The 22,075-nt window shown below is 47.8% G+C and overlaps 1 protein-coding gene across 1 annotated transcript in view; it reads left to right on the top strand.

The window, feature by feature from the left end:
• The window catches only part of LOC122398729 (T-box transcription factor TBX20-like), a 42,433-nt gene extending 27,640 nt beyond the window's left edge, over positions 1–14,793 (top strand). Inside the window, exons 4-6 of the mRNA XM_043398862.1 lie at positions 2,846–3,013; positions 3,189–3,265; positions 14,280–14,793. Of these exons, the coding sequence (XP_043254797.1) occupies positions 2,846–3,013; positions 3,189–3,265; positions 14,280–14,778 (744 nt within the window). The 3' untranslated portion in view covers positions 14,779–14,793. The remainder of the gene's footprint in view (positions 1–2,845; positions 3,014–3,188; positions 3,266–14,279) is intronic.
• The last annotated feature ends 7,282 nt before the right edge of the window (positions 14,794–22,075 follow it).

A 22,075-nucleotide genomic window follows, 5' to 3' on the forward strand; every position in this document is an offset into this window, starting at 1 on the left:
GTTCGGGGCCCGATGGAGCGAGAAAAACGACTATAAATCGCGCGTGTAATGCCGCTATCAACGTGCATTACATAGACGCCGCCGTTGTTTGATGTATCGCTGAATGCAAATTGCGCTTGTCCGACGATGAGAGTCGATCGGGACTCTCTCGGTACCGCGATTCTACGCGCCCCTCGAACTGCTATTTACCGCGATAATTTCGATTTACGGGAACGGCGCGAACGTACGCGTAAGCGCGAGAACATGCACGAGAGCCTTTGGGAAACGCAACGATCCACCCGACAGGAAGAATCTCCATAATCGTCACGACGATGTCGAATTATCCTTTTGCAACAAAACCAACGGCGTTACTATAACGACCCTCGACGATCATGCATCCCAAAGAAACGCAGATAGGATTCTTAACCACACCTGGAAACTATCGGTCCTTTTATTTCCGTAATTGTCAACCCTTTTGCGTAGTTTCAACGATAATTTTATAAAATAGTTTTGCTCTTGGAAACTCTAAAATAAAGCTTATTATTGTTGGTTACTCATCGAGAACCAAAACTTCACTTTGACTCTGAATCCACAGAGGGTTGATAGCCAACTATATAGTTAAAAAAAATACTACGGGACGCGTTTGACCGAGTATGAACGTCCACGAGAGAAAAAAAAGGTGTAACGTGTTAACGCGGTCGTAAGAAAAAAATAAGAATTGAGACGTTTAGTTAATTATCGAACGACGCGATAACGACACGTTTCGCTTCACGCGATATTCGGGACCCCGGGGGCTTTTTTCGTTTTTTCGTAACCCGCACGGTAGTATATTCGTGTCGTAGGATGCCTCGCCGCGTGTTAACGCGCGATCCCGTCCTCAGATATCGGAGATATATTCGCGCGCGATAATCTTGTCGCTAATAAAAATCGTATTTAATAACGCTTTCCCAAGGATGCACGGTGCGCCTTACGTTTCGCAACGATCACCGACCTTAATAACGCCGCCCAAACGCCCGATAACGGCTCGACTTTCGATCGGGGGGACCGTGTGACCGATAAAAAACATGTCTACGAGTAACATCTCTTAAGATTCCTAATATTGTACTCTTTTATTGGCTCCAATTCTTCCAACACTTATTCAAACAATTAACGAGTTATTTGAATTAAATAAAAGACTCGACCACAATAGGGGTTTTGGAGCATCAGAAGAATCTACTTTTGAAATAAATATTTCTTCAGTTTTTTCCAAAGTAAAGTGAAACTATGGTTCCATCTTGCGATCGCAGGCTTCCTCGTTTCACGGACACCGAAATAAGTTATCCGATTGGATACGTTCGCGACAGGTTTATCGAGTGGACGAGTGTGAGCGTCGCTGTAGGTGAAGGATCGTCCACGCGTGTGCTCTTTGCTTCTTGAGTTTCGGTGCCACGATGGATCCGGTCGTGCGAACGAGACTTTAAACTCGGTTTGAACTCGGTCCCCGGCGATCGAGGCACCGAGAATTGGTCACGAACAGTCCTCTTACCACCTGTGCTCGTTCGACTGGCTCCGCCATGGCGGTTTTCGTATCTCATTAGCTCGATGCGAAACGTCCTCTCGAGGAGCATTGCATTTCCTTCGTTATTATATTAATATTTTGCATCATACTCAGGAATTCCCTCGTGTCGTTAAAAGTAACGGAGACGTCGTTGGTTACCGGGACACCCTGTATACTCGAGGTCATTAGTTAGGCTTACCCAGAAAATCCTGCCTTAGACGCTATGCTATTAATCGTTTGTTGAACAGATTCCAATTACTCGATAGTTTGTTAACACGTAATTAGTTTTGAACATATTGTTCGGACGATTAATATCATCGCGAGGATGTAATAAATCCAGGACGACGTTCTGTTCCGGGTAAAAAGTCTCTAATGACTCAAACCACGAGAAACTAAAATATGGCGGCGTTAGCAAGATGGCCGCCCTCTTGGAGGCCCCACTTCGAGAGTTACGTTCGTTGTATTTGCTTGTTGGTAATTTTTAATTTCATTATAACGGTGACAGAATGTTGTGCAAACATGAGAGAATAACTTGGCAAATTTATTCTTTAGAAGAAAAATATTTTAACACAGTCTGTACGCGGCGTTTCAAGCGGCTTAAAAAAAGAAAGCAATCGCGGGGGAAAGGTTGGATTATTAGTCCGCGACCGTGAAATTATCGATTAAGTCAGATCGAGGGAAAGATGACGTGTACGCGGGCGTCCAGGTTTGACGTCGCGACGCAGAGGTTGACGCGCGGAAACATTATTTCAGCGTTTCGCACGAATAAGTCGCAAAGGTTCCGAGATTAAAGCATTCAGGCGCGTTCACACGCTCGCGCGTTACGCGATATCCGAGCGAGAAAGTCACATTGTTTCGGACAGGAAATCGATAGGCGACTTCTCCTCTCGGCGCTGCGTCGACCATAGCTGGCTCGAACGTTAGAGGCGCGCGGGAATAACAGAGTCGTCGTTAAAAGTTTAAAACGCAAGGTGAATCGCCGTTAACGCCCCCCTCCCCCAACCCAGCTCGAAAATTCGCTGTAGTTCGAATCGAGCGGTCTCGGTTGATTTATTCGCGAGTACCTGTTGCAAAATTGACGCGAACGATTGCAAAACCGGTAACCCGAACGAACGCGGTTCGCGAATCGCGATATAATATTTTCGTTGCGTTATCGATCGCTAGATAAGGAATGATAAGTGGCCGGGGGCCCGTCGTCGCCTGTTAACGTATGAAACGCGTACAGGATTTATACTTGCGGCTGGCGGTCGTGTTTCCCGAGACTTTAATTAAGAACGCGTAAATCATCGAACGCCTTGATTTGAAACTCTCCTGCTTTCTGGCTTTCAGATCGTCCTGAACTCGATGCACAGATACCAGCCGAGGATACATTTGGTGAGGTGCCGGCAAACGGACGACAACAATCTCCACATAACCGATCTTCAAAAGGAGGAGCACAAAACGTTCATATTCCCGGAGGCGATCTTCACCGCTGTGACGGCCTATCAGAATCAGTTGGTGAGAACGACGATCGCGTTAAGGTCTCGACTAATTTCCCGATCACGGGGACCCGGTAACCGCGATACGCGGGGACCCCGCGTGTGTGCAACCCTTATCGCGAAATTAGTCGAGTTTCTCGGCTACGAATGCGCATGCAAACGCAATTACTGACCCAGTGACGATCGTTTTGCAGATTACCAAGCTGAAGATCGACAGCAACCCGTTCGCCAAGGGTTTTCGAGACTCGTCCAGGCTCACGGACTTCGATCGGTAGGTACAACGCGCAAGCTACCAATTTCTATCCACGATCGACGTAAAATAGAGAGACTTTCTGTTATCCTTAACCCTTTGAGGTCCTAGACATTTCGCGGTTCAACTATTCCCTTGTTTCAGCAACGAAAATCCGATTTACAGCACTTGATATAAGTGAGAAAAGTAATATATTTTATCCATATTTATAATTTACAAATTAATTTTTTAATTATATTACTTATTGGATTATTAATAGAATGATACTTAGGATATTTATATAGATTAATTGAATATAGTCAATTTTTTAATTCGAAATTAAATTTATAAATTTTACTTTATATTTATTTTTATTATTATTAAATTTATTAGATATTAATAATTTATTAAATTTTTTAATGCAATTTAAATGTTATATATATATATTTATTTAACTAATATCCATATAATAATTTTTAATATATAATATATTATATATTATTTTTAAATTATATAATATATCGTTGAAAGGTTGTTGGAGATGGAAATGGAACGATCTTTAATCAAAATAATCGTCCTAATTTTGTTTTAATCTAAATAAAAAGATCAGAATTGAATCACAGGATCGAGAGAAGATAGATATAGCTATACATAGGACCTCAAAAGGTTAACTAACAACGAAGTTAAAGCACTGAATCGGAGTTAGAATTATTCGTTATTCGCGACTAAAGATGGCGCGGGGTCTGGGGGTAAGCGGCGGTGCGAGCTAGGCGATCATTACGCGTCATTATAACGTCGGCACCTTAATCATAACGCCGAGCGAGTTATCGCCGGCGATCTCTTGGATCTCGTTAAACGTGGAAATTTATACAACGCTAAATGTCGAAGGAAAGGTACATTTGATAGTGAATAAGCGCGCGTACAGCCGGGGCGATCCCGAAGTTATCCGCGATCATCTATCTGCGTGAATGACGACGCACCTGCTCGGGGTCTCTCCCGTCGTCGTCGCCGCGGCCTCCTTCCGCGCTTACGACCGGGGCGGATACACGCGTGACAGAAGGGAATTTTTCTTCCGTCGCGTCGAGGGATTATCGTTAACGGCGACAAACTTAACGCTACGAAACATTCCATTAATCATCGCGGACCGGTACCTAATTACCAGCCTCCTATGTTCGACGAGAAATAATCGGTTTCGATTAATTGCAATTTCCTCGTTCTCCCCCCATTCTCGTAACGCCCAAATGTTGTACAGTTTTACAGTTGTTCGTTCCATTAGCCCTCTGCACTCCCGTGTCGAATGCGACTCGACGTCAGTTTTTATCTCAGGAACTCCTTTGTCCAACACCAAAGAGATATACATTTGAAAATTACAAAATAAAATATTTTTTAATCAACGTAAAAGCATTGGAAGCAACCGGTAACAAGATAGAGATATAATTCGGTTGTGCAAAGGGTTGATACGAACACAAACGATCCCCACTCGTTGCATCGAGTTCGTTGACAGCTTCCCCCGTACGCGTTGCACCGACCACTGGCAATGAGCGTAATAGAACGGTCGAGCGTCCTTAAACGGGCAAAGTAAAAAAAAGGAGGCCAAGTAATAGGTTCCGCGCGACTTGTCCATCAATTAGAAAATCGTTCGTCGAACGAACTGCCCGACCGGCAGGCTGAAACGAACGTGCCCGCGTGCACCGTCATGCGTAAACCGCATGCGACGTACGTTTAATGAAACTTCTTCCAACGATTCATACAATCGACTACTCAAGAAACTGACACAAGATTGACTCGTTAATCGTCCATTAAGCCAAGGTAGGAGTTATCGAACGTTACGAACACACATTAAACTTAATCCTTGCTTTTAGGAACTGGCATAATGAACGCTGTCCCCTGGACGCTTTGATGACTCGACGGCTTTTAGGTGGCCACGAATCGTTGGAACAAAGTTTCGAGAATTGTTCCTTCTGGGAAACAAGTAAATAAGTAGTCGAGTAAAATGATACTCGTCGAGTTTTGCCTGTCTTTGTACAGTCAAAGGGTAAAATTCGGCGCTTGAATCGACGATTACGCGTCGAAAGATTCTCCCGTGGCGATTATCCGGTCGTTTGATTTCAATTAACGTATTAGCGTACAGAACGGTGGCTAACCGGGTGCAAATACGCCCACTAAATCGTTTACGCTCGATCCCAGCGATCTCCGGGGCTCGCGAGTCAAGGTTTTATGCAAATGTTACCCGGTGTATACACGGTACGTGTGTCCGAGGAATCGATAACGGCTACCCAATAAAGTCGTCTTCCGTTGGGTCGCGCCGCGGCCAGGGTCTCTCGTGCATTCGACTCGCGAAACCGATATCGAGCTCTCGACCGCATTTACGCGAGATACACACGGCGAAACCGCCTTAACACGATCGCCTCAGATTATTCTGTCGTCGGTGGACCCATACAAACCGTGCCACAACACGGTTCAACGTATCCACGTTTCTGAATATTCTCCACGGTTTGTACAAACTGTAAAAATTCTCTGGTGGACTTATTTTATAATAGTTTACACGATTAAAAGCGTCTGGGACTATTCAAACTACTTGAATATTTCACTGTAAGCATTTTAACCCTTTGCACTCCAAATTATATTTCAATCTTGTTACCAGCTGCTCCCCAATGCTTTCAAGTGTTTTATTTGAAATTTACGTTATTTATTTCGTAATTTTCAAGTGTAAAAATTAATTTAATTTTTCATTTATAAATATTTCAATAATTCAATTTTAAAACTGAATACAATAAAATTCTTATGGTGTAGAAAAAAGTTATCGAATAATAAGAAAAAATCAATTATATTTAATTTTCATATATCCGGTGGAAATTATTATCTCTTTGGTTTGGACTTGAAAAAATGTCGACTGGAACTCGACGTTCCAATAGTCGAGCCCCGCATATTTCACATTGCATTGACTAAATTTACCATAAATCGCTAACAAATAACATTCACGAGTCCCGTAGCTTCAAACATGGCGCCCAAGACCCGTGAAATTGACGAGTTTCGTGAGTCCATCGTCGAGCCCTCGGGTTAATTAATTCGCGACCGTAAAAGTATCCCGAAAAATAATTTGCATTTATAATTATCGGGTGGCGTGCGAATTTTTCCGAAGACAGCCTTGAAATTTCTGGGTATCCGCAAATTATCCGGGTTCTTCTCATGACTGATAATCTTCACCCGTTCCCCCCGAAACGCGCGGTAATGACGTGCTAATCGGGGGCGTGTCGATACTCGTCCAAGAAAGTCCTTTCCTCGACAAATGCGCCCGACACGATCTTCGACGCGATTCCCAGAATCGTTGGGCGTGTTCCAGGCATTCGAACGTTTCGCCAGGAACGTCGTAACGGGACGTTGACGTCTCCCTGGGCCCCCGGTGGTTCCCCCCGAAAAAGAGCGCTCGTCGTCGAGGGGATACCCGGTTCCCCCGGAACGGGGAGGATCGGTGTCGCGATCGTTGTTTGCTCAGTGTAAATTCGACTCGGACGCGGATCAGCGCGACGTTACGGTCGTCGATCGACCATTTTAATGACACGGCAGTTTGGCCAGAAGACGCTGTCCCGAAATCACTGGCCCCGGTCTACCGCGACCCTCCTCAAATCAGCACCTGCCTAACCGTGATCACCAAAAATCTTGCCCCGTCATTCCCGTCGGACGACCTGCTGAATAAAATTCGAGTCGATTCCGTTATTTACGGGTAAACTGACCCCGATACTAACGTATTTCGACTACGGGTTCACCATTTCTAGGTTATGTTTGTTTATTGCTGCACATATATATGTGTGTGCATATAGTGTGCAAAGATCGAAAGTTGCCAACAGATCGCGAAGAGATCGTCGAACGACACTAGCGCCGTGACCTCGCGACAGACTCGATCGTGTGCACGTTCTATAGATTACATTCGATGATTGTGTTTCATCCTAAAATAGAAAGAACTATAATCAGGCTGCTAAGGTTACACAAAGTGGTCATTAATAATGAAGGAGAGGGTATTATAGAACGAGGCTTCTAGATTGCAATCGCGGACGGAACCGTAACCTTTAGGACACGTAGGTAAATGTAAAAGCAAAAGTGATCCCGATTTTAGCGGTAGTGAACTATAAGAACGATGGTAACTAGAAAGTGCAAAGTTTATTGAATTTCCAAGTACCTGAAAGTAATCAACGAAAACGTACGTTTCGAAAATTACAGAGTGTTAAAAACGGCCATTACTCGCGACAGAGCCCAATAAGTTGACCGGTAGAGTTCGCGTTGGTACGAGGAAGACGGCGGTTGGCGGTGGCGGTGCAGGGTAACTGGGCGTGGACGGTTCGAAGCGATCTACGGGTATCGAAATGCCATCGAATGGCGGGTCGGGTGGTTGCCGCGACATTCGATAAGTCCGAGACGTACCGAGAGCGCGATAAGAGGGCGTGCAAGATCGAAGAAAACGGTCCGGAATCGGTTTGTGGGAGAGGAAACGCGCGGGGTGACGGAAGGGAACGCGCGGCTTCAGCGGTTACAGCAGTCGTGTTCGGCTGCACGGATGCGGCTCTGGCGGCGTCCCGAGTTAATGAGAGAGCGGCCGCACGGGGCAATACGGCGCATGCTCCCGCCCACTTCACGCCGCCGCTGATAGATAGATGCCCCTCCGGCCCTTTAGCCCCCTCCCTCCTTCTCTCACCCTCGCCCTCTATCCCTTTCTCTATCTCTCGAACGATCCTCGCGCCCCCTTTTCCTCTCCGTCCGCGGTGTTCAACGTGTTCTTCCACCCGATGCACCGACCATCATCGCGTCCGCGTTCGCATACGTGCCCCGCAAAAAGCCCCGAAATCGTTGTTATAAAGATATTACGGTAACTGCGAAAATTTAAGAACCGTTTATAAAAACGTGCTCCTCGCCCCGCCCCGCGGCGTACAAATTTACGGCCAGCTGCCGCGAGAAACTCGAAATTGCCTCGACGCCGCGTATAGGTTCGCCGCCCGCAAATTACTTAGCTTCCATGCGCCGTACGGAGGAAAGAGGGTTGCTCGCGAGCAACGAGAAAACGCCGCGAGACGAAATCTAACCTAACCCCTTCGCTGTCACGGGCTTAGTCTCGGGGCTGCGCGCGCGTCGAATCTCCGATTGGGTCGGAATCTCGTTGGGAGATGTCGCGATTACGATTACGTAGTCGCGTATCGGTAAGTCAGGGTTCGCGAGAGAGGACAATCGACGGAGTTTGTCGTTTGGCGATCGTTCGTGGAAGCGGCGAAACGTCTTTGGTTGCCGAAAGTGGAGAGAACGGCCGGTGACTCTTTGGTGGGACGGGGAGTGGGACGGAAGGGAAAGAGAGCGATTCCACGTTCGGTCGGTTGGTTCCGGAGGGCAAGGAGGGCAGGGCATTCATCTATATTAGCTTCGAGAGCGGACGGCCTGTCATTACCGCTGCCGCTCTGGCCTTCTTCTTCCTCCTTCTCCCCTCGCAAACTCTCGGCGTTCCTCTCTCGCCTCCTCGTCCCGCCGTCTTTCCGTCTCGTTCCACGAGACCGTCCTCGAGCGAAAGAAGATCGCGCGCCTCGGATCTTTTCTCCGTTTCGCGTCCACGCGGCGGCCAGAGGAGCCCTAGCGAGCTCTCCGGGACAGCTCCGGACCGACGCCCGAAAGTCCCCCGGTTCGCTCTGGCCCATTAGCCGCGTTACCAAAACCTTACGGACGGATAGACGAGGACAGCGAAGGGAGGGATTCGACGGCCTGTGGAGCAAAACGAACGGTACGAGAGGGCGGGAGGGGGGGGGGCGGTGTTCGGTGTTCGGTGTCGGTTCGGTGGCTGGAGAACGCCACGGAGCTAATAACCGCCGTTTAAAACGCAAAAACAAAGGTCTCGCCGTGCATCATCGGGACTTTAGTGGCGGCGGCGGTCTCTCGGGGGAGAAAGAAGAAGAGAGAATAAAGGGGAGGTGGAGAAAACGTTGGACGACCGCGCGGTACTAGCCACGCTGGCGCGCGTATATCGGCTGGCTATCCAACGCGTCAGGGTCATTACCGGATCATTACCTTCCATATCTACCGTGCGACGACGATGATGGCCCGGCCTGCGAGCGCCGTGTGTAGAGCCGGAGTCGACCTCGCAGCGGTGCGCGCGCCTCCTTGCACCAAAGCGACCGGAGCGGCCGGCTCGCACACACCGTCGGTGTGCCCCGCTACTCGCGGTACGCGATGGAAAGGGCCGGGATGCGAAGGTGTGCGGGCGCACTTACACACCGAGCCAGGTCGATCGCGCGTCGGCCTGCTAGGCGGCAGCCGGGTAAATTACAGGCTCGACCGTATTTTGTGTTGTTTTGTTGTTTTTCAACGCGCCGAAAGGAAATGAGCGAGCAAACGCGTCACGCCACCCCGAACCTGCTAATTTCTATTCATATTTTATGGCTATTAATTTCTTCACTGTTACACTCGCTCTTTCTCTCTGCCCCCTTTCTCCCTTTCTTCTCCCCCTCCCCTCTCCTCCTCCTCCTCCTCCTCGTTCTCGCTGGCCTTGTTTCTTACTCGTATTTCGGCGCGATCGGTCCGTTTCTCATTTATCGTTCCTCTTTTTGTCCCGAGCCCCTCGACGTTTTTCCCCCCCCTCGAAACTTTCCCGCGGGAATTTTTTTAATCCCGAGACTATCGGAATTTTTTGGTCGTCCCGTCGGATCGAACGCCGTTGAAACATTTAGTTTTCGCTCGTCCATTAGACGGCCGTTGAAAGCGTTTTTCGCGAAACGTTCCCCCGTCGATGAGGCCCATCCGTCTCTCGTCGATCGTTCCCCGTGCGTGCGAGAGAAACCGAGTCGAACGAAGCCGCTCGATGAACTACCTTCGGCCATCAGTGGGGTGTAACCTATTATTATCTACCACTTACCTAATGCCTTGTGTCAGCCTCGGGGTAGGCGGAGAATAACAGGCTCCCCCATTCGATGGAATCCCCTCCGCGCTAATATCGCGAGCCCCGAACGAGAGTGTTTTACCGCTCGAAACCTCGCGTCTCGATGTGGAAAACTCCTCCGCGTCCCGGTGTTCTTGCGCGGCTATTTTCGAATGACGAATCTGAAACGAAGTCGAAGCTCGATCGTGCGCCCCGATACGGACGAGACACGAGGAGTATAATGTCGAAGATCGCCACTAAGGAGGCTCGCGTGAGAAATCACGGAGTTCACAATACGAGATTGCTCGGCTCGCCAAGTCGGAACGCGAAACCACGCGAAGACATCGTTCTCTTGCCTCCACGACGATCTCGGGGAACGAGGAAAATTACTTAAGAAAAACTCGAGACACGCGAACGAAATCGCCAGCACGCTCGACGTTGCTTGTTCTCCGCTGGCTGCCACTTCCTGGGACGATTCGATGCTCGGGGGGACTCTCGAGTGTCTTGAAAAATTTGGGACTTTATATTTTTAAAAGATACTCTGATCTGGTAGTTTCAAAGTTTCGATTTTCTTCCAAATTCTTGGATTTTCAATCGGTAAAATAAAAATTTTTCCGAGCGGAATACGAGTTTGGAGATACAAAATGGCGACGGGGGACACTCGAGAAAGGGTCAGGAGGATGGTAATTAGAACGTTTGCAACGTAACCGCGCCATTAGAGGTTAAAACGCGCGGACTGGACTCGTCGGATCGACGAGGAATATTTATTGCACGGTGTAACGATTACAGGAGGCCCGACATAGCGCGAATAGTAATAGGCGTTCGCCTCGGGCCGCACTCTCGTCCCGACGAACCACTGTAATTAGGGCTTTTATTGTCTGTACATAAGGAAGCTTTATGAAAACATTAAGGATATAATTCAAGGCTGGGAGGCCGCGTCGTGAGTTGCAGCCCAGGGTTAATGCATAGAGAGACTCGTCCGTGCTGCGTCATTTCCGTTTCGCGTATACAGGTGCAACTCGTGGCGCGCGACCGCGCTCGATTCCTCTCCGACTCGCCTTCTGCGTCGCGCGTAATTCGATTTCCGGATTGTTTTACCGCGTCACGTGCTATTAAGCAATTATCGACGAACCGAGATGCGTCGAGATCCTCGTGTTATCGCCTCGACGGATTTCCTCCATCCTTCCTCCCCCCCAAAAATAAGCAACCAAAACTAAAACTCGTTGCATAGATGTACTTTATAACGCGCTATATCTTGCAAAACAGTTTCTTTGGACAATTTTTACGGGGAGCAGGATTTTTCTTTTTTCAATAAGTTGTTTCACTCGAGACTTCGATCGTGCAAACTAACGACTAATAACATTAGCATGGAAACGCGATTTACGAGCGAAACGACGGATTTCTCTCGCATCGCGAACATCCCCCGAGGCTGTTCGTTGCTGGTTTATGCGCCGAGAGCGTCTCGGAGGATCTCGGTGAAATTTAGGAGCGAGACGATCGATCGAATCGACGATCGTACGTGTCGACTAATAGAGTTCGGCCGTTTGACAGCGATATTTCAGAAGAAGCAGAAGAGGAATGGCCGCAAACGCGGCGGTGTGTGGTCCGGCACGTTCGAGCGGACGGCGATTAGCCCCGGGCCCCCCTAATCCCTCGCTTCTTTCAGCCGGGGCTCGTTTCTTCGCCCTCTCGAGCCCTTCCTTCCTTCCGCTATGCCTTCTGGCTTCTCTTTAGAACTTGCCACGGATCTCCCCAAAGCAACTCTCCTCGTACACCGTCGTGTAATTGATATTTATAAAAGGACACTCGAGGACCAAACGATCTACGCTAGATTTTAACCCCCTTGATGCTGAGCACGTCGATGTAAACTCTATCGATCGTTTATATAAGCTACAAGTGAGCTACGAAATAAATAGAACTACCGAATATTTCCATTTGCTATGCTACAATTTGAAAATCATATCGGGGTCCCATAGGACTTAAAGAAGCCAAGTACGACGCCATGATGGATTCAAAGTCTACGCGTTTGACGCCATTCGCAACGCCTGGGTATTTCCCCGGCGTTTAAAAATTGTTCGCGTCAGCTGGTCGAGCGGATTTTCATTTTTGTCGGCGAATAAAGATTCGAACTGCGCCGCCAGGTCGCATAAACGCGTCTCTTCTAGTTTCTATACGTCGTTCGGTGTCACGTTACGCGCTAAGCAGTCGGCCGGTAACCGAGACGCGCGAACTGCACACCGGAGCCATTGTTCCTCTTTCGCCTCTTACTTCTCCCTTTCGTTCTTTTCGTCGCGTACTTGTCCCTTTTTCGTTCCCCCCCCCCCTGGATCGACCTGTTTCCCCCTCCTTTGACGCGGTTGAAGCAAAAAAATATTATCGAGATCTATCATCGTAGACAACGCGTAGACTACCAAAATTAAACCGTGAAAATTTTTACGAGACACTATATGGGGGACACGAAAGTCAATGTTAAGAAAACCACAACCTGGTGCAGGTTCTATTTCTTATTAAAAATCTAAGAGAAAAATAGATCACGATGGCCACGATTCCCCAGAAGGATCCGGTGAAAGGGAACCTCGGGTGTTTCTCGTGTTTTTCGAGGAACCGGATGATCAATAGGAGGGTATCATGGTCGGCGGGGCCTCGGTGAAATTATCCGAGGGCCGGTATCAGGTTTTCTTTCGACCACTTGACTCGACTTCTCCAGACTACCGAACTCGCGGCCATCGAGATCGTTTTCTCTCCGGGGAGCTACGCGGGTGGGATTCCCGGGAACCGAACGCACAGAGGGTCTCCTGTTTCGAAAACCCGTGTCCGCGGTTACGAAACCGAGATCGGCCATGGAACACGGCCCCGTGATCGTCGGCGATCCGTAATGAAGTCTTAATAATTAAGATAGTCTTGGCGATAATCTGACCCGGTGTTTACGCACCACTCCCGCGCTTAATCACGAAAGTAGGAAATGACGATGCAACGCGGCCGCGCCGCCACGCAATGATACCACGGCAACGGCCATTAATTATCGCGAATATCACGCGAACCGTCCACGAACGAGACAACGACGCGTTTTCCCATCCATGGCCGGCCGATAATTCGCTCGTTAGCGTTACTGCCAATACCCGACCGATCTCCGTACGTACAATCGCCGGTAATTAACCCTAATTAAGCCGCGTCTAATGCACCGAATCATCCATCACGTTAATCCGTCGCGCGAACGAGGAAACGTCGTCTTAATTACTCGCGAGCGCCTCCTTTTCTCCTACGGTTCCCCCGTACGTTTCACTCCTTTGGCGCGTCGAGGTATCGTCGATTCATTCCCCTTTAAATGCCGCTCGATGCCGATAACGTCGATCGCCCGATCAACGGACGCGATCTCTCTCTCTGTCTCGATCGATCCTTACACCTTGCAACGCTCGTTTTTAACCTTTTTTTATCGTTACCGTTTGTTCCCCGCCACTTTCTTCGCGACTCTTTCGCGTGGAACGAAAGGGACAGTGAATTTAATTTGCAACAAATTGGGTCGCGGACACCTCTGACGCAAGCATAAGCCGGATGCTTTATCGAGCACGCGACAAGATTTTAAGTTACTTTAATTGGGTCTGGAATCGGTCAGAATTGTCTAGAATTATAAATTGTGAAGGAATTTAATATTAGCATCGGGGTAAATAACACTGTTGGGTGGGCAATCTTTGTTCCTGAGTTTCTGAGTACTGTGCATTCGCGAGAAGTTGGCTAGCGAGAGGAATGCGGGTCCGATTGGTGCCTGGACCCCCACTCTAGCGTTTGGCGAGCCCAATGGCGACGCGTTGTATGGTAAAAGTGGGAGGGGATAGGCAAAGTGAGCGAAATATAGCGGTATACTCGAGGTATATGAACAATAATCAACGCGTGCTTCACTTTTTCCGTATGCTTTTATTCTTTACAATAAAGGGAAGGACTCTTATACCTAGAACTAACTTAATCTAGATATACAACTATCTATTGCGTCTATACCCAATGCCAACCTAAAGGAAATATAAATCTAGTTCTTAACCTAGTAACTTATTCCATCTGAGAGTACCGCTACAGAAGCACCACGACCTCTGTCATCTCACCAGTCAACTTCTCGCGGACTCACAATACTTCCAGGACAAATGTTAAAATCGTTTGGTTGTTTGGTTGTTGCAGAGACCCGATGGAGCTGATGGAGCAGCAGCTGGTGCGTTGCGGCGTGGCTCCAGTTCGGTTGTACGAGCACCTCGCGATGTCGTCACCAGCAGCAGCAGCGGCAGCGGCGGCCGCGGCGGCAGCGGCTCTGGGCGCCCAACAGCAACAGCAACAGCACCACCAGCAGTCGCAGCAGCAGTCGCAGCACGAGAACTCCGGGCACGCGTTGCCGCCGTGGATGACGCCGTCGACGGCGCTCCTTTACGGAACCGTGGGTCAAACGCACCCTGGAACCAGACCCACCACCGGTTCCTCGTCGCCCTATCCCGCGGTGGCGGCCACGGCGCCATTTCCTTACCCAGCAGCCCTTCCCTGGCCCTGGCAGCCGCCACCGGTCGCGATGATCTCGCGGAGATCCTCGCCACCCACCGCCACGGCTCCCTCCCTCAGGTACACCCCGTATCCTCCGCCAGCGAGCACGCCCCCGCCCCTCAGGGCTCGCCCTTCCACCCCCAATTAGCGCCCACCCTCGCAAACTCACCGTTGATAACCTCGTTGTACCTCTTTCACGACTTGGAAAACGCGATCGCGCCGTAACTTCTGTCGGTTCATGAAAATAACGAGATTGTTATCTTTTCGTGTAATTATAATTTATTCAAAGTGGTCGAGCGTGGCTGACGAGACTCTCATTACCCAACGTGGGAGCAGATACTAGTTTCAAGGCGGATTTCATCCCTTAAACGCGTACGATGGCAGGGTACATTGGGTGTGTGCCAAATTTCAGCAAAATCGACGATTAATACACAGTGTATTCTCTTTGTTAGAGTCAAGATTTGGTCAAAACATCATCGAACATCCTCTGGATCTTTGCCTCCTAGTGTGGAGCGGCCAAAGGGTAGGTTACCATGATCTTAATGGTACAAAAGAGTCTTTCACACAAGTCTCCATCACCTTCCCCTAGTTCTTCTAACAACAAACGATTGATACTTCTGATCTCACATATTTCTAACATTCTCAGCAAACTATAAATCTCTAGTTTTCCATTTGAACCGAATACAAACCAACACAGACTTCATACCGCGTCAAACATAACCTAAGACTTCTCCTAGCACTCGTTCCCTCAATCAGATATTAACCAGTATTTGTTTTAATGGCAGTGCATTAAATGACGCAGTTTAATTGCCCCGCGGATAGCAATTGTTCGCAGCCAAAACTGTTGTTTATCCTAACAATTTTACGTCGACGGCGTTCCTTTGAATTTTACTGGCAGAATTTACGGCGACACCGCGACGAGAACGATTCGTCGCGAGCGAAAAAGAGGCGAAAAAGAGACGCGGTGCAGCCAAAGAAAAAAAAGTCTCGTTCCCGTCGCGATACCGGAAATCCGCGCCGAGCGTTCACGCGGGCATAAATAAATTTAACGCGCGTTTCTGCATGAAATCCCGGTTAACCCTTCGGGCACCGCGAACGTTCCGATCCAAACGTGCTTCTCGTAAAGGGTTAACGCGTACGAAACGCTCGGCAATATACTGGGAGAGCTGGACAGAATTGCCCCTGGAATCGTTTGGAAAGGTTATTTCGTCGTTGGCGAGGAATTCGTGTACAGTGGAGGTCTGTCAAGGTGTCATCCGCGCGAGAGACACAAAGAAAGGGAGGCACGAGAAGTTCGATCGGTTTTATATTTTCTCCAGATTTTTTTATATTATTAACACATTGACTGCCACGTCATCCACATACGGGTGACACTATTTTTCACCAAGGAGTTAGAAAAATTAATTCTCAAGATTAGATGTAAAAGAAAATAAAGCTAAAATAAAGATAGGGCCCTTGAATCTTAACGAGTCTGTGAAAATAAATTCCATGACAAATTCTTGGTATGCTAGTTTCCAATTGTTTAAAAACAAAATTTAATTTTCCTTTTAATTTTAGGGGTTTGGTCTGGCAGGCAACGTGTTAATTGTTTTCTTTGAAGATTGTTCATTATACCGACGAAATTTGTTCGTTAAATATTAAACAGATTTCGTTGATGTCACTGACTCTCGGTGAAAATGGCTGGTGCTTTCCGTTCACCCTGTACATTGGGAACAAGAGTAAGAATAGTAAGAGGAACCGAGAGACAGTGAAAGTGAATCTGATATACTTCATACTCGATTGTTGGGTGTGTTTCGTGCATACACGATGACGAATGCGGAGTCGTGCCATATTTTTGCGCGGAGTAATACGCTCGTTTTAGATTTCGATGCAACTTCTATGGAAAACAGTCTACGTAAGAATATTTAAGGCGTGTTTTGATCAAATTCCTCCACCTCAACGTTGGACGTAGAGATTTCAATGCACGTGCATGTGGTTTTAAAATCGACAACTTTGTGACAGTGTTAGGGTCAGTGACACCTTGACAGAATTCGGTATGATATAATTACTGTCGTAAAAATGTAAACGACGAGCGTCGAGGGGCATCGCGAGCGCCGCTCGGGGGCATTCTTTGTAGCTTCTTGCAGTGAGCGTCGTATAATGGCGTCCTTCTTGGACGTTGAGGAATTCTCGTTCGAGGAGAAAGCACCTCGAAATTCTCGGCGCTCCGTCGAGCCTTATTTAAGTTAGTCTTAGGGAAATGGCCCGTACTTGTTCGCTCTCTGTGTCCGCGTAATGTAACCGTTAGACCCTTAACCGTCTCGAGATCCGGGAAAGAATAGGGTTAGGTTGATCAATTTCAAACGAACGACGAACGGAAAAATTGCAAAATTAAAAAAAAATTCCAATCCACGAACGAAACCTGGAAGACGAAAAACGAAGTTTACAAAAGAAAAAAAAAGTGTAAAATTTTCGTTCGTTGCTCGCGAGAACACCCTTTCCTGCCTCGTCCCTTTTGTTTCCCCGTGGCTCGAGCGACTTGTAAATAAGCGAAAAACGATTAAATCGAACTCTCGTCGTTGTAACGCGAACCGATTCGAAGCGAATGTGTAATATATACCCGTGCGTGGAGAAAAGAAAATGAGATCGCGCGACAAAATGAAAGAGAGACTCCGCTATAGTTGTAACATATACCACGATAGTATTAACGCGTCTTTCCTCGGGACGGTGGATATTTGTACATAAAGTCTTTTTTTGGTAGCGTGTAGCGTTTACGGCGTATCCTCGATGTAGCACGAATAGAAATAAACGAATTTTCATTAACGTGCTCTTCTCTACATCACCAGCATCGGTCCTCAAACTCCCAACCTTCCAATGGAAGATCAAACTAAAAGGATAGGAATCAAATAGGATCAAACTAAAGGAATAAATTCGGTACACAAATTCGTATTCAAACTTTTTTATTTTCAGAGCAAAATATTGTATTGCTTTACAATTACAAGAAGGTAATATTTGAAGATAGAAAATATAAAGTATCAATTGATAGAGCTCAATTCGGTAAGAGCTAATAATAAATGATTTATAGTACTTTCCATTTAAAAAAAAAAAGAACAAATTTCATATCAAACTCGTGAAGTATAGAGGCTTCTATATCCAGAAATTGATGAGAATAACTTTATTGTGCCACGAAAGGTGAAAATGGCGACTCGATACAATAAAAATACTATAAAATATTTATCGTTGAGAAAATCTCTTCTGCTGGCTGTTGCAGTCGCCGATTCGCGATTCTAGGTACGGAGGCGTCGTGGACTATCGTAAACTGTTGTCCGTCGGCGGGATAAAGGATCGTTTTGAAGGTACGTTCGCGGAGTATTTGAGAAAACCTGCTTCCAAGCGAGCTCCTCGTCTCCCCATTTCGGTTCCTCTTCTCTTTCCCGAGGCGTAGCGACGACCTCTGCTCATCGAGTGGCTCCGTCACGCCAGCCCAAGCTTCATCGCACCTCCAACTGCCGTGTAATTCTGTTATACCTATCTGAAATTAAATAAATTCATTTCACGGCCTGTCAACGAGCAATTATTTTTAGACGCAGCCAGTTTAAGGCCGGTTCGTTCCATGACTAACACCTCCACGACCCCTCTCCAACGGCGTCCAGAAGCATCGCGTCCCTCATCGCGGGATCCCCGATCGCCTACCGCAAATAATATTTCGATCCATAACCTCGATCCACGCTCGAGTTACGATTTTCGATGGAATTCGATGCCCCACCCGTCTCGTCCTAACCTCTCGGACTGTAATTCGTTAAATATTCCCGCGATTCTAATGGCCGGACTGTTATTCCCGATCGTAAATTACGAGCGCGTTAAATAAAAGGCTCGTAAATCTTCGTATCGACGTTAGAATCGAGCAGAGTTTTATTTCGTACGAAGTTTATTATTTTCTCGATACGAAGTTAATAAGAGAACGTGGGCGTACGCCATTTTTCTTTCGATCAAGGCATATTCTAATAGTGTTCCGTAATTGCACCGTGTCGATCGACATAAGCGCCTCTATGAATCGATGCCTACGATTTTCTTATATTATAGATTAGTTTGGTCTGGACGACGACACCCGGAAAGTACAAGCGTCGCGTTGTTTATACTATACGGTTATTTCTCCACCTATTGTTCAGTATGATTCCTTTATATATATTTATATACCAAATAAATTAATGTTCTCAAGTTAAATACTGCGCACTGCTGTCATACAGTGGTCATAAGAGAGACACAAGAAGAATATTTATTGTAGGTTATGTAATTAGTATGAAGATGATTTATACTTTAACACGAGAGGAATAACCTTATAGATAGACAAATGTATGCCCATAGAACGTGTATAGCGAATAATAAAGTATATGTCTTTATGTATGCAAAGGAGAAGCTAACCTCTACGTTTGAGGAAACGCATCATTGATAAACATATGTTTTCGCGTTTGCACAGGGCACAGATCATACGAATCGCTTAACGTCGAAAACGAAGACGAAGACGTAGATGGCTCTGGAAACGTTCCCGGAGGCTGCGGTGCGTGGGAAAGATGAATTTCGGTGTTCCGTGTAATCGAACGAGTATCCGATAACTTCGCGGCACATATCGCGGGATCGTCGTAGGACACGAAGTGTATCGTGTATCCAGGCGCGTCGGAATCAACCCGTCCTGAGCGGGAAGATAAGAAGGAAAAGAAGAAGACGACGAAGAAGAAGAAGAAGAAGAGGAAGGCTTGACCGGGGCGCGAAAGCGATCGTGTGTTACGTCGTGATGGGTGGAGCGAGGTGAGAGAAACAGAGAGGCGGCTCCCGAGCTTGTAATTATGTTGATACGAATGATCTGCGGCGAGCCGCAAACCGACGAAGAGAACCAGGGAAGCGAAAAGAAGAAGCGGAGGAGAAGGAAGCAGAAGAAACCAGAGTAGGGGTGGGGGGAGGCGGCGGAGGAGGAGAAGATGAAGCCTCTAGCGGTGTTCCACCGGCTGCTTTCTCTCTACGCGGTCGTGTTTATCCTTATCCTTGTCCCGCCGAAGGGAAAGAACCCTCGTCCTGCCGCGTCGATCTCCGTCGCGCGTTCCCCGAGCCAAACGACTGTTCCCTTCGCGTACCGACCATACGCGTTGCTCATCCCCACGCAACGAGTAAACGGGCTTTAGGACCGTGGCGAAACCAGTTTAAGTGGTTAAGTGTAGATGTAATTGATTTCCATTTTACGAGGCTCTCGGGGAAGACGCTCCACCCGCCACTGCCATCACCACCCCCACTTTACCGCCCGCTCGTGAACCGAGCTCGCCTTCTCCTCGCATCCTTCGAACCCGTTAATACGCCGTTCCACGGCCAAATCCTTTTCTCACGCCTCGTTCCGCCCCGAATTTCCCTATACTGGACCGCGAAACCTTCCAGTTTTACTATCGAATCAATTTCCTCGACCTTCATGCATTCGATGATTTTAGTTACCACTGATTCATTACAGTTCTATCTATGGAAAAAGATCCTTAAGAAACAGTAAATTCCTAGAACCTATGACTATCAAGCTCGTTCCGATATGTGGCGTTCCCGTACTTGCCACCAGAGGGCCACGCTCTCGTCTCTCTCGCAAGCGCTCGACCCACCTTCCGTTCCTACATATACGCTCCTTCACCGACTACCCAATGTCCCGTCGTCCAGTGTCACACATACATCAGATCGAGACCAGTGTCTCCAGAAGCAACGCTGAAAAATGTGTTGTATACTACCCACATCCGTTTCCCTGGTCCGTTACCATTTTTAATTGCACAGGGTCGCCGCGTTCCGGGAGAGACGATCCTCCCCGGAGTCCCGGGGATCGAAATTGGCCCGCGCCACCACGATGCCGCTCTGCCGTGTGATGAATTGGACGAATGAATAATGAATGAGTCACGGGTGCACGAATCCGGACCGGCCGACCCGGGAGAGGAAGAGGACCAAGCCCGAGGATGTCGCGGGACGTGGAAAAGATTTTAATGAAATCCCCCAGTGACAGATGTCCGTCATTCGTAATTCTGACTCCGGATGTGTTCGAAACTTCAATTTCCGAGGGCTTCCTTCTACGCGTGTCCTCGTCTTCGCGCGTCTCTGCGATTCCAAACCGCCAAAGTTACGATCCCGGATACCTTAATTACGATCCAAACGGTAGCAGAGGTTAATGCATCATTAAAATAAAGTAGTTTTACCGGGGATGTGGTCCCCCATATCAGACGTGTTTCTTTCGAATTGGCGAACGCCACCTATCGGTAAAAATTCACAAAAATCTTAACCTTAAATGCCCCTTCAATTCTCCGAATCCTACGCTCCACGCGTGCAGTGGAGAAAAGCATTGTTGAATGGACGTTTATCGAGGCTCGGTTAATGCATCATTAAAATAAATGCCACCTATCGATAAAAATTCACGAAAATCCTAACCTCAAATTCTCCTTCAGTTTCGAATCCTACGATCCACGCGCGCAGTGGGGAAAAACGTTGTTGAATGGACGTTTATCGAGGCTCGATTAATGCATCATTAAAATAAGGTAGTTTTACCGGGGATGTGGTCTCCCATAGACGTGTTTCTTTCGAATTGGTAAATGCCACCTCTCGGTAAAAATTCACAAAAAATCCTAACCTTAAATTCACCTTCAGTTCCGAATCCTGCGATCCACGCAGTGGGGAAAGCGTTGTTGAATGGACGTTTATCGAGGTTCGTAGCGACGGGTAGAATTTGGTAGTCGCGCGAGAGAGGCCGGAAAAGAGAAAATTCCAAGCTGTGCGGTGCTAGAAGAGAAGAAGGGTCGAAGTAAAAAGAAAGAGGGTCGACCGCGGGCGCAGGGTGACGCGATGGAGCGAGCGAGAGAGTCGCCGGAGAATATGTAAATTAGGAACTCCGTGTGAATGCGGAGATTTATGGCAGCCCGTACACATTTCTGGCCGCAATAAATATCAGTAAGTAGCGACGCGCGGGACCGTCCGGATCGGGTCCGACGGCCTCTTCCCCAACGAGCTTCTCGCGTATTCGCGACACCGTCGCCGGTTCCCCGTCTTTCTGGTACAACGCCATTAATATCGGCGGAACGCGTGAAAAATAGTCGGACGCGCGATCAACGCGCGGGAGGTCGCGACGTTCAACCCTTTTGGGTCCTACGACGGATCCGAGCGTCCATTTTCTCCCGAACGCTGCTCGCGACGGACGGTTCGTTGCCCCCCCTCTCTCCGTTTTGCAAATCGGCGCTCGAGTCGCCGGAAACGATCGCGAGTTTCGAACGATCGATTAATCTTCGCGGGACACGTTTTATAAATATTTTATCGCCGACGGATACGGAAGGTATTACGTAAAGAGTCATTTCGCGCTTCAAAATTCATTAACCCTCGGAGCCTGACGCCCGAGGTCGGTGCAACGAACCGACCTAGAATCCTTAATGGTCGACGGTTGCACGGTTTGTATCTATTTTTAT

The sequence above is a fragment of the Colletes gigas genome, unplaced genomic scaffold, assembly GCF_013123115.1.
Source record: "Colletes gigas isolate AHSC1104 unplaced genomic scaffold, ASM1312311v1 Colletes_gigas_Sc00012, whole genome shotgun sequence".
Lineage (NCBI taxonomy): Eukaryota > Metazoa > Arthropoda > Insecta > Hymenoptera > Colletidae > Colletes > Colletes gigas.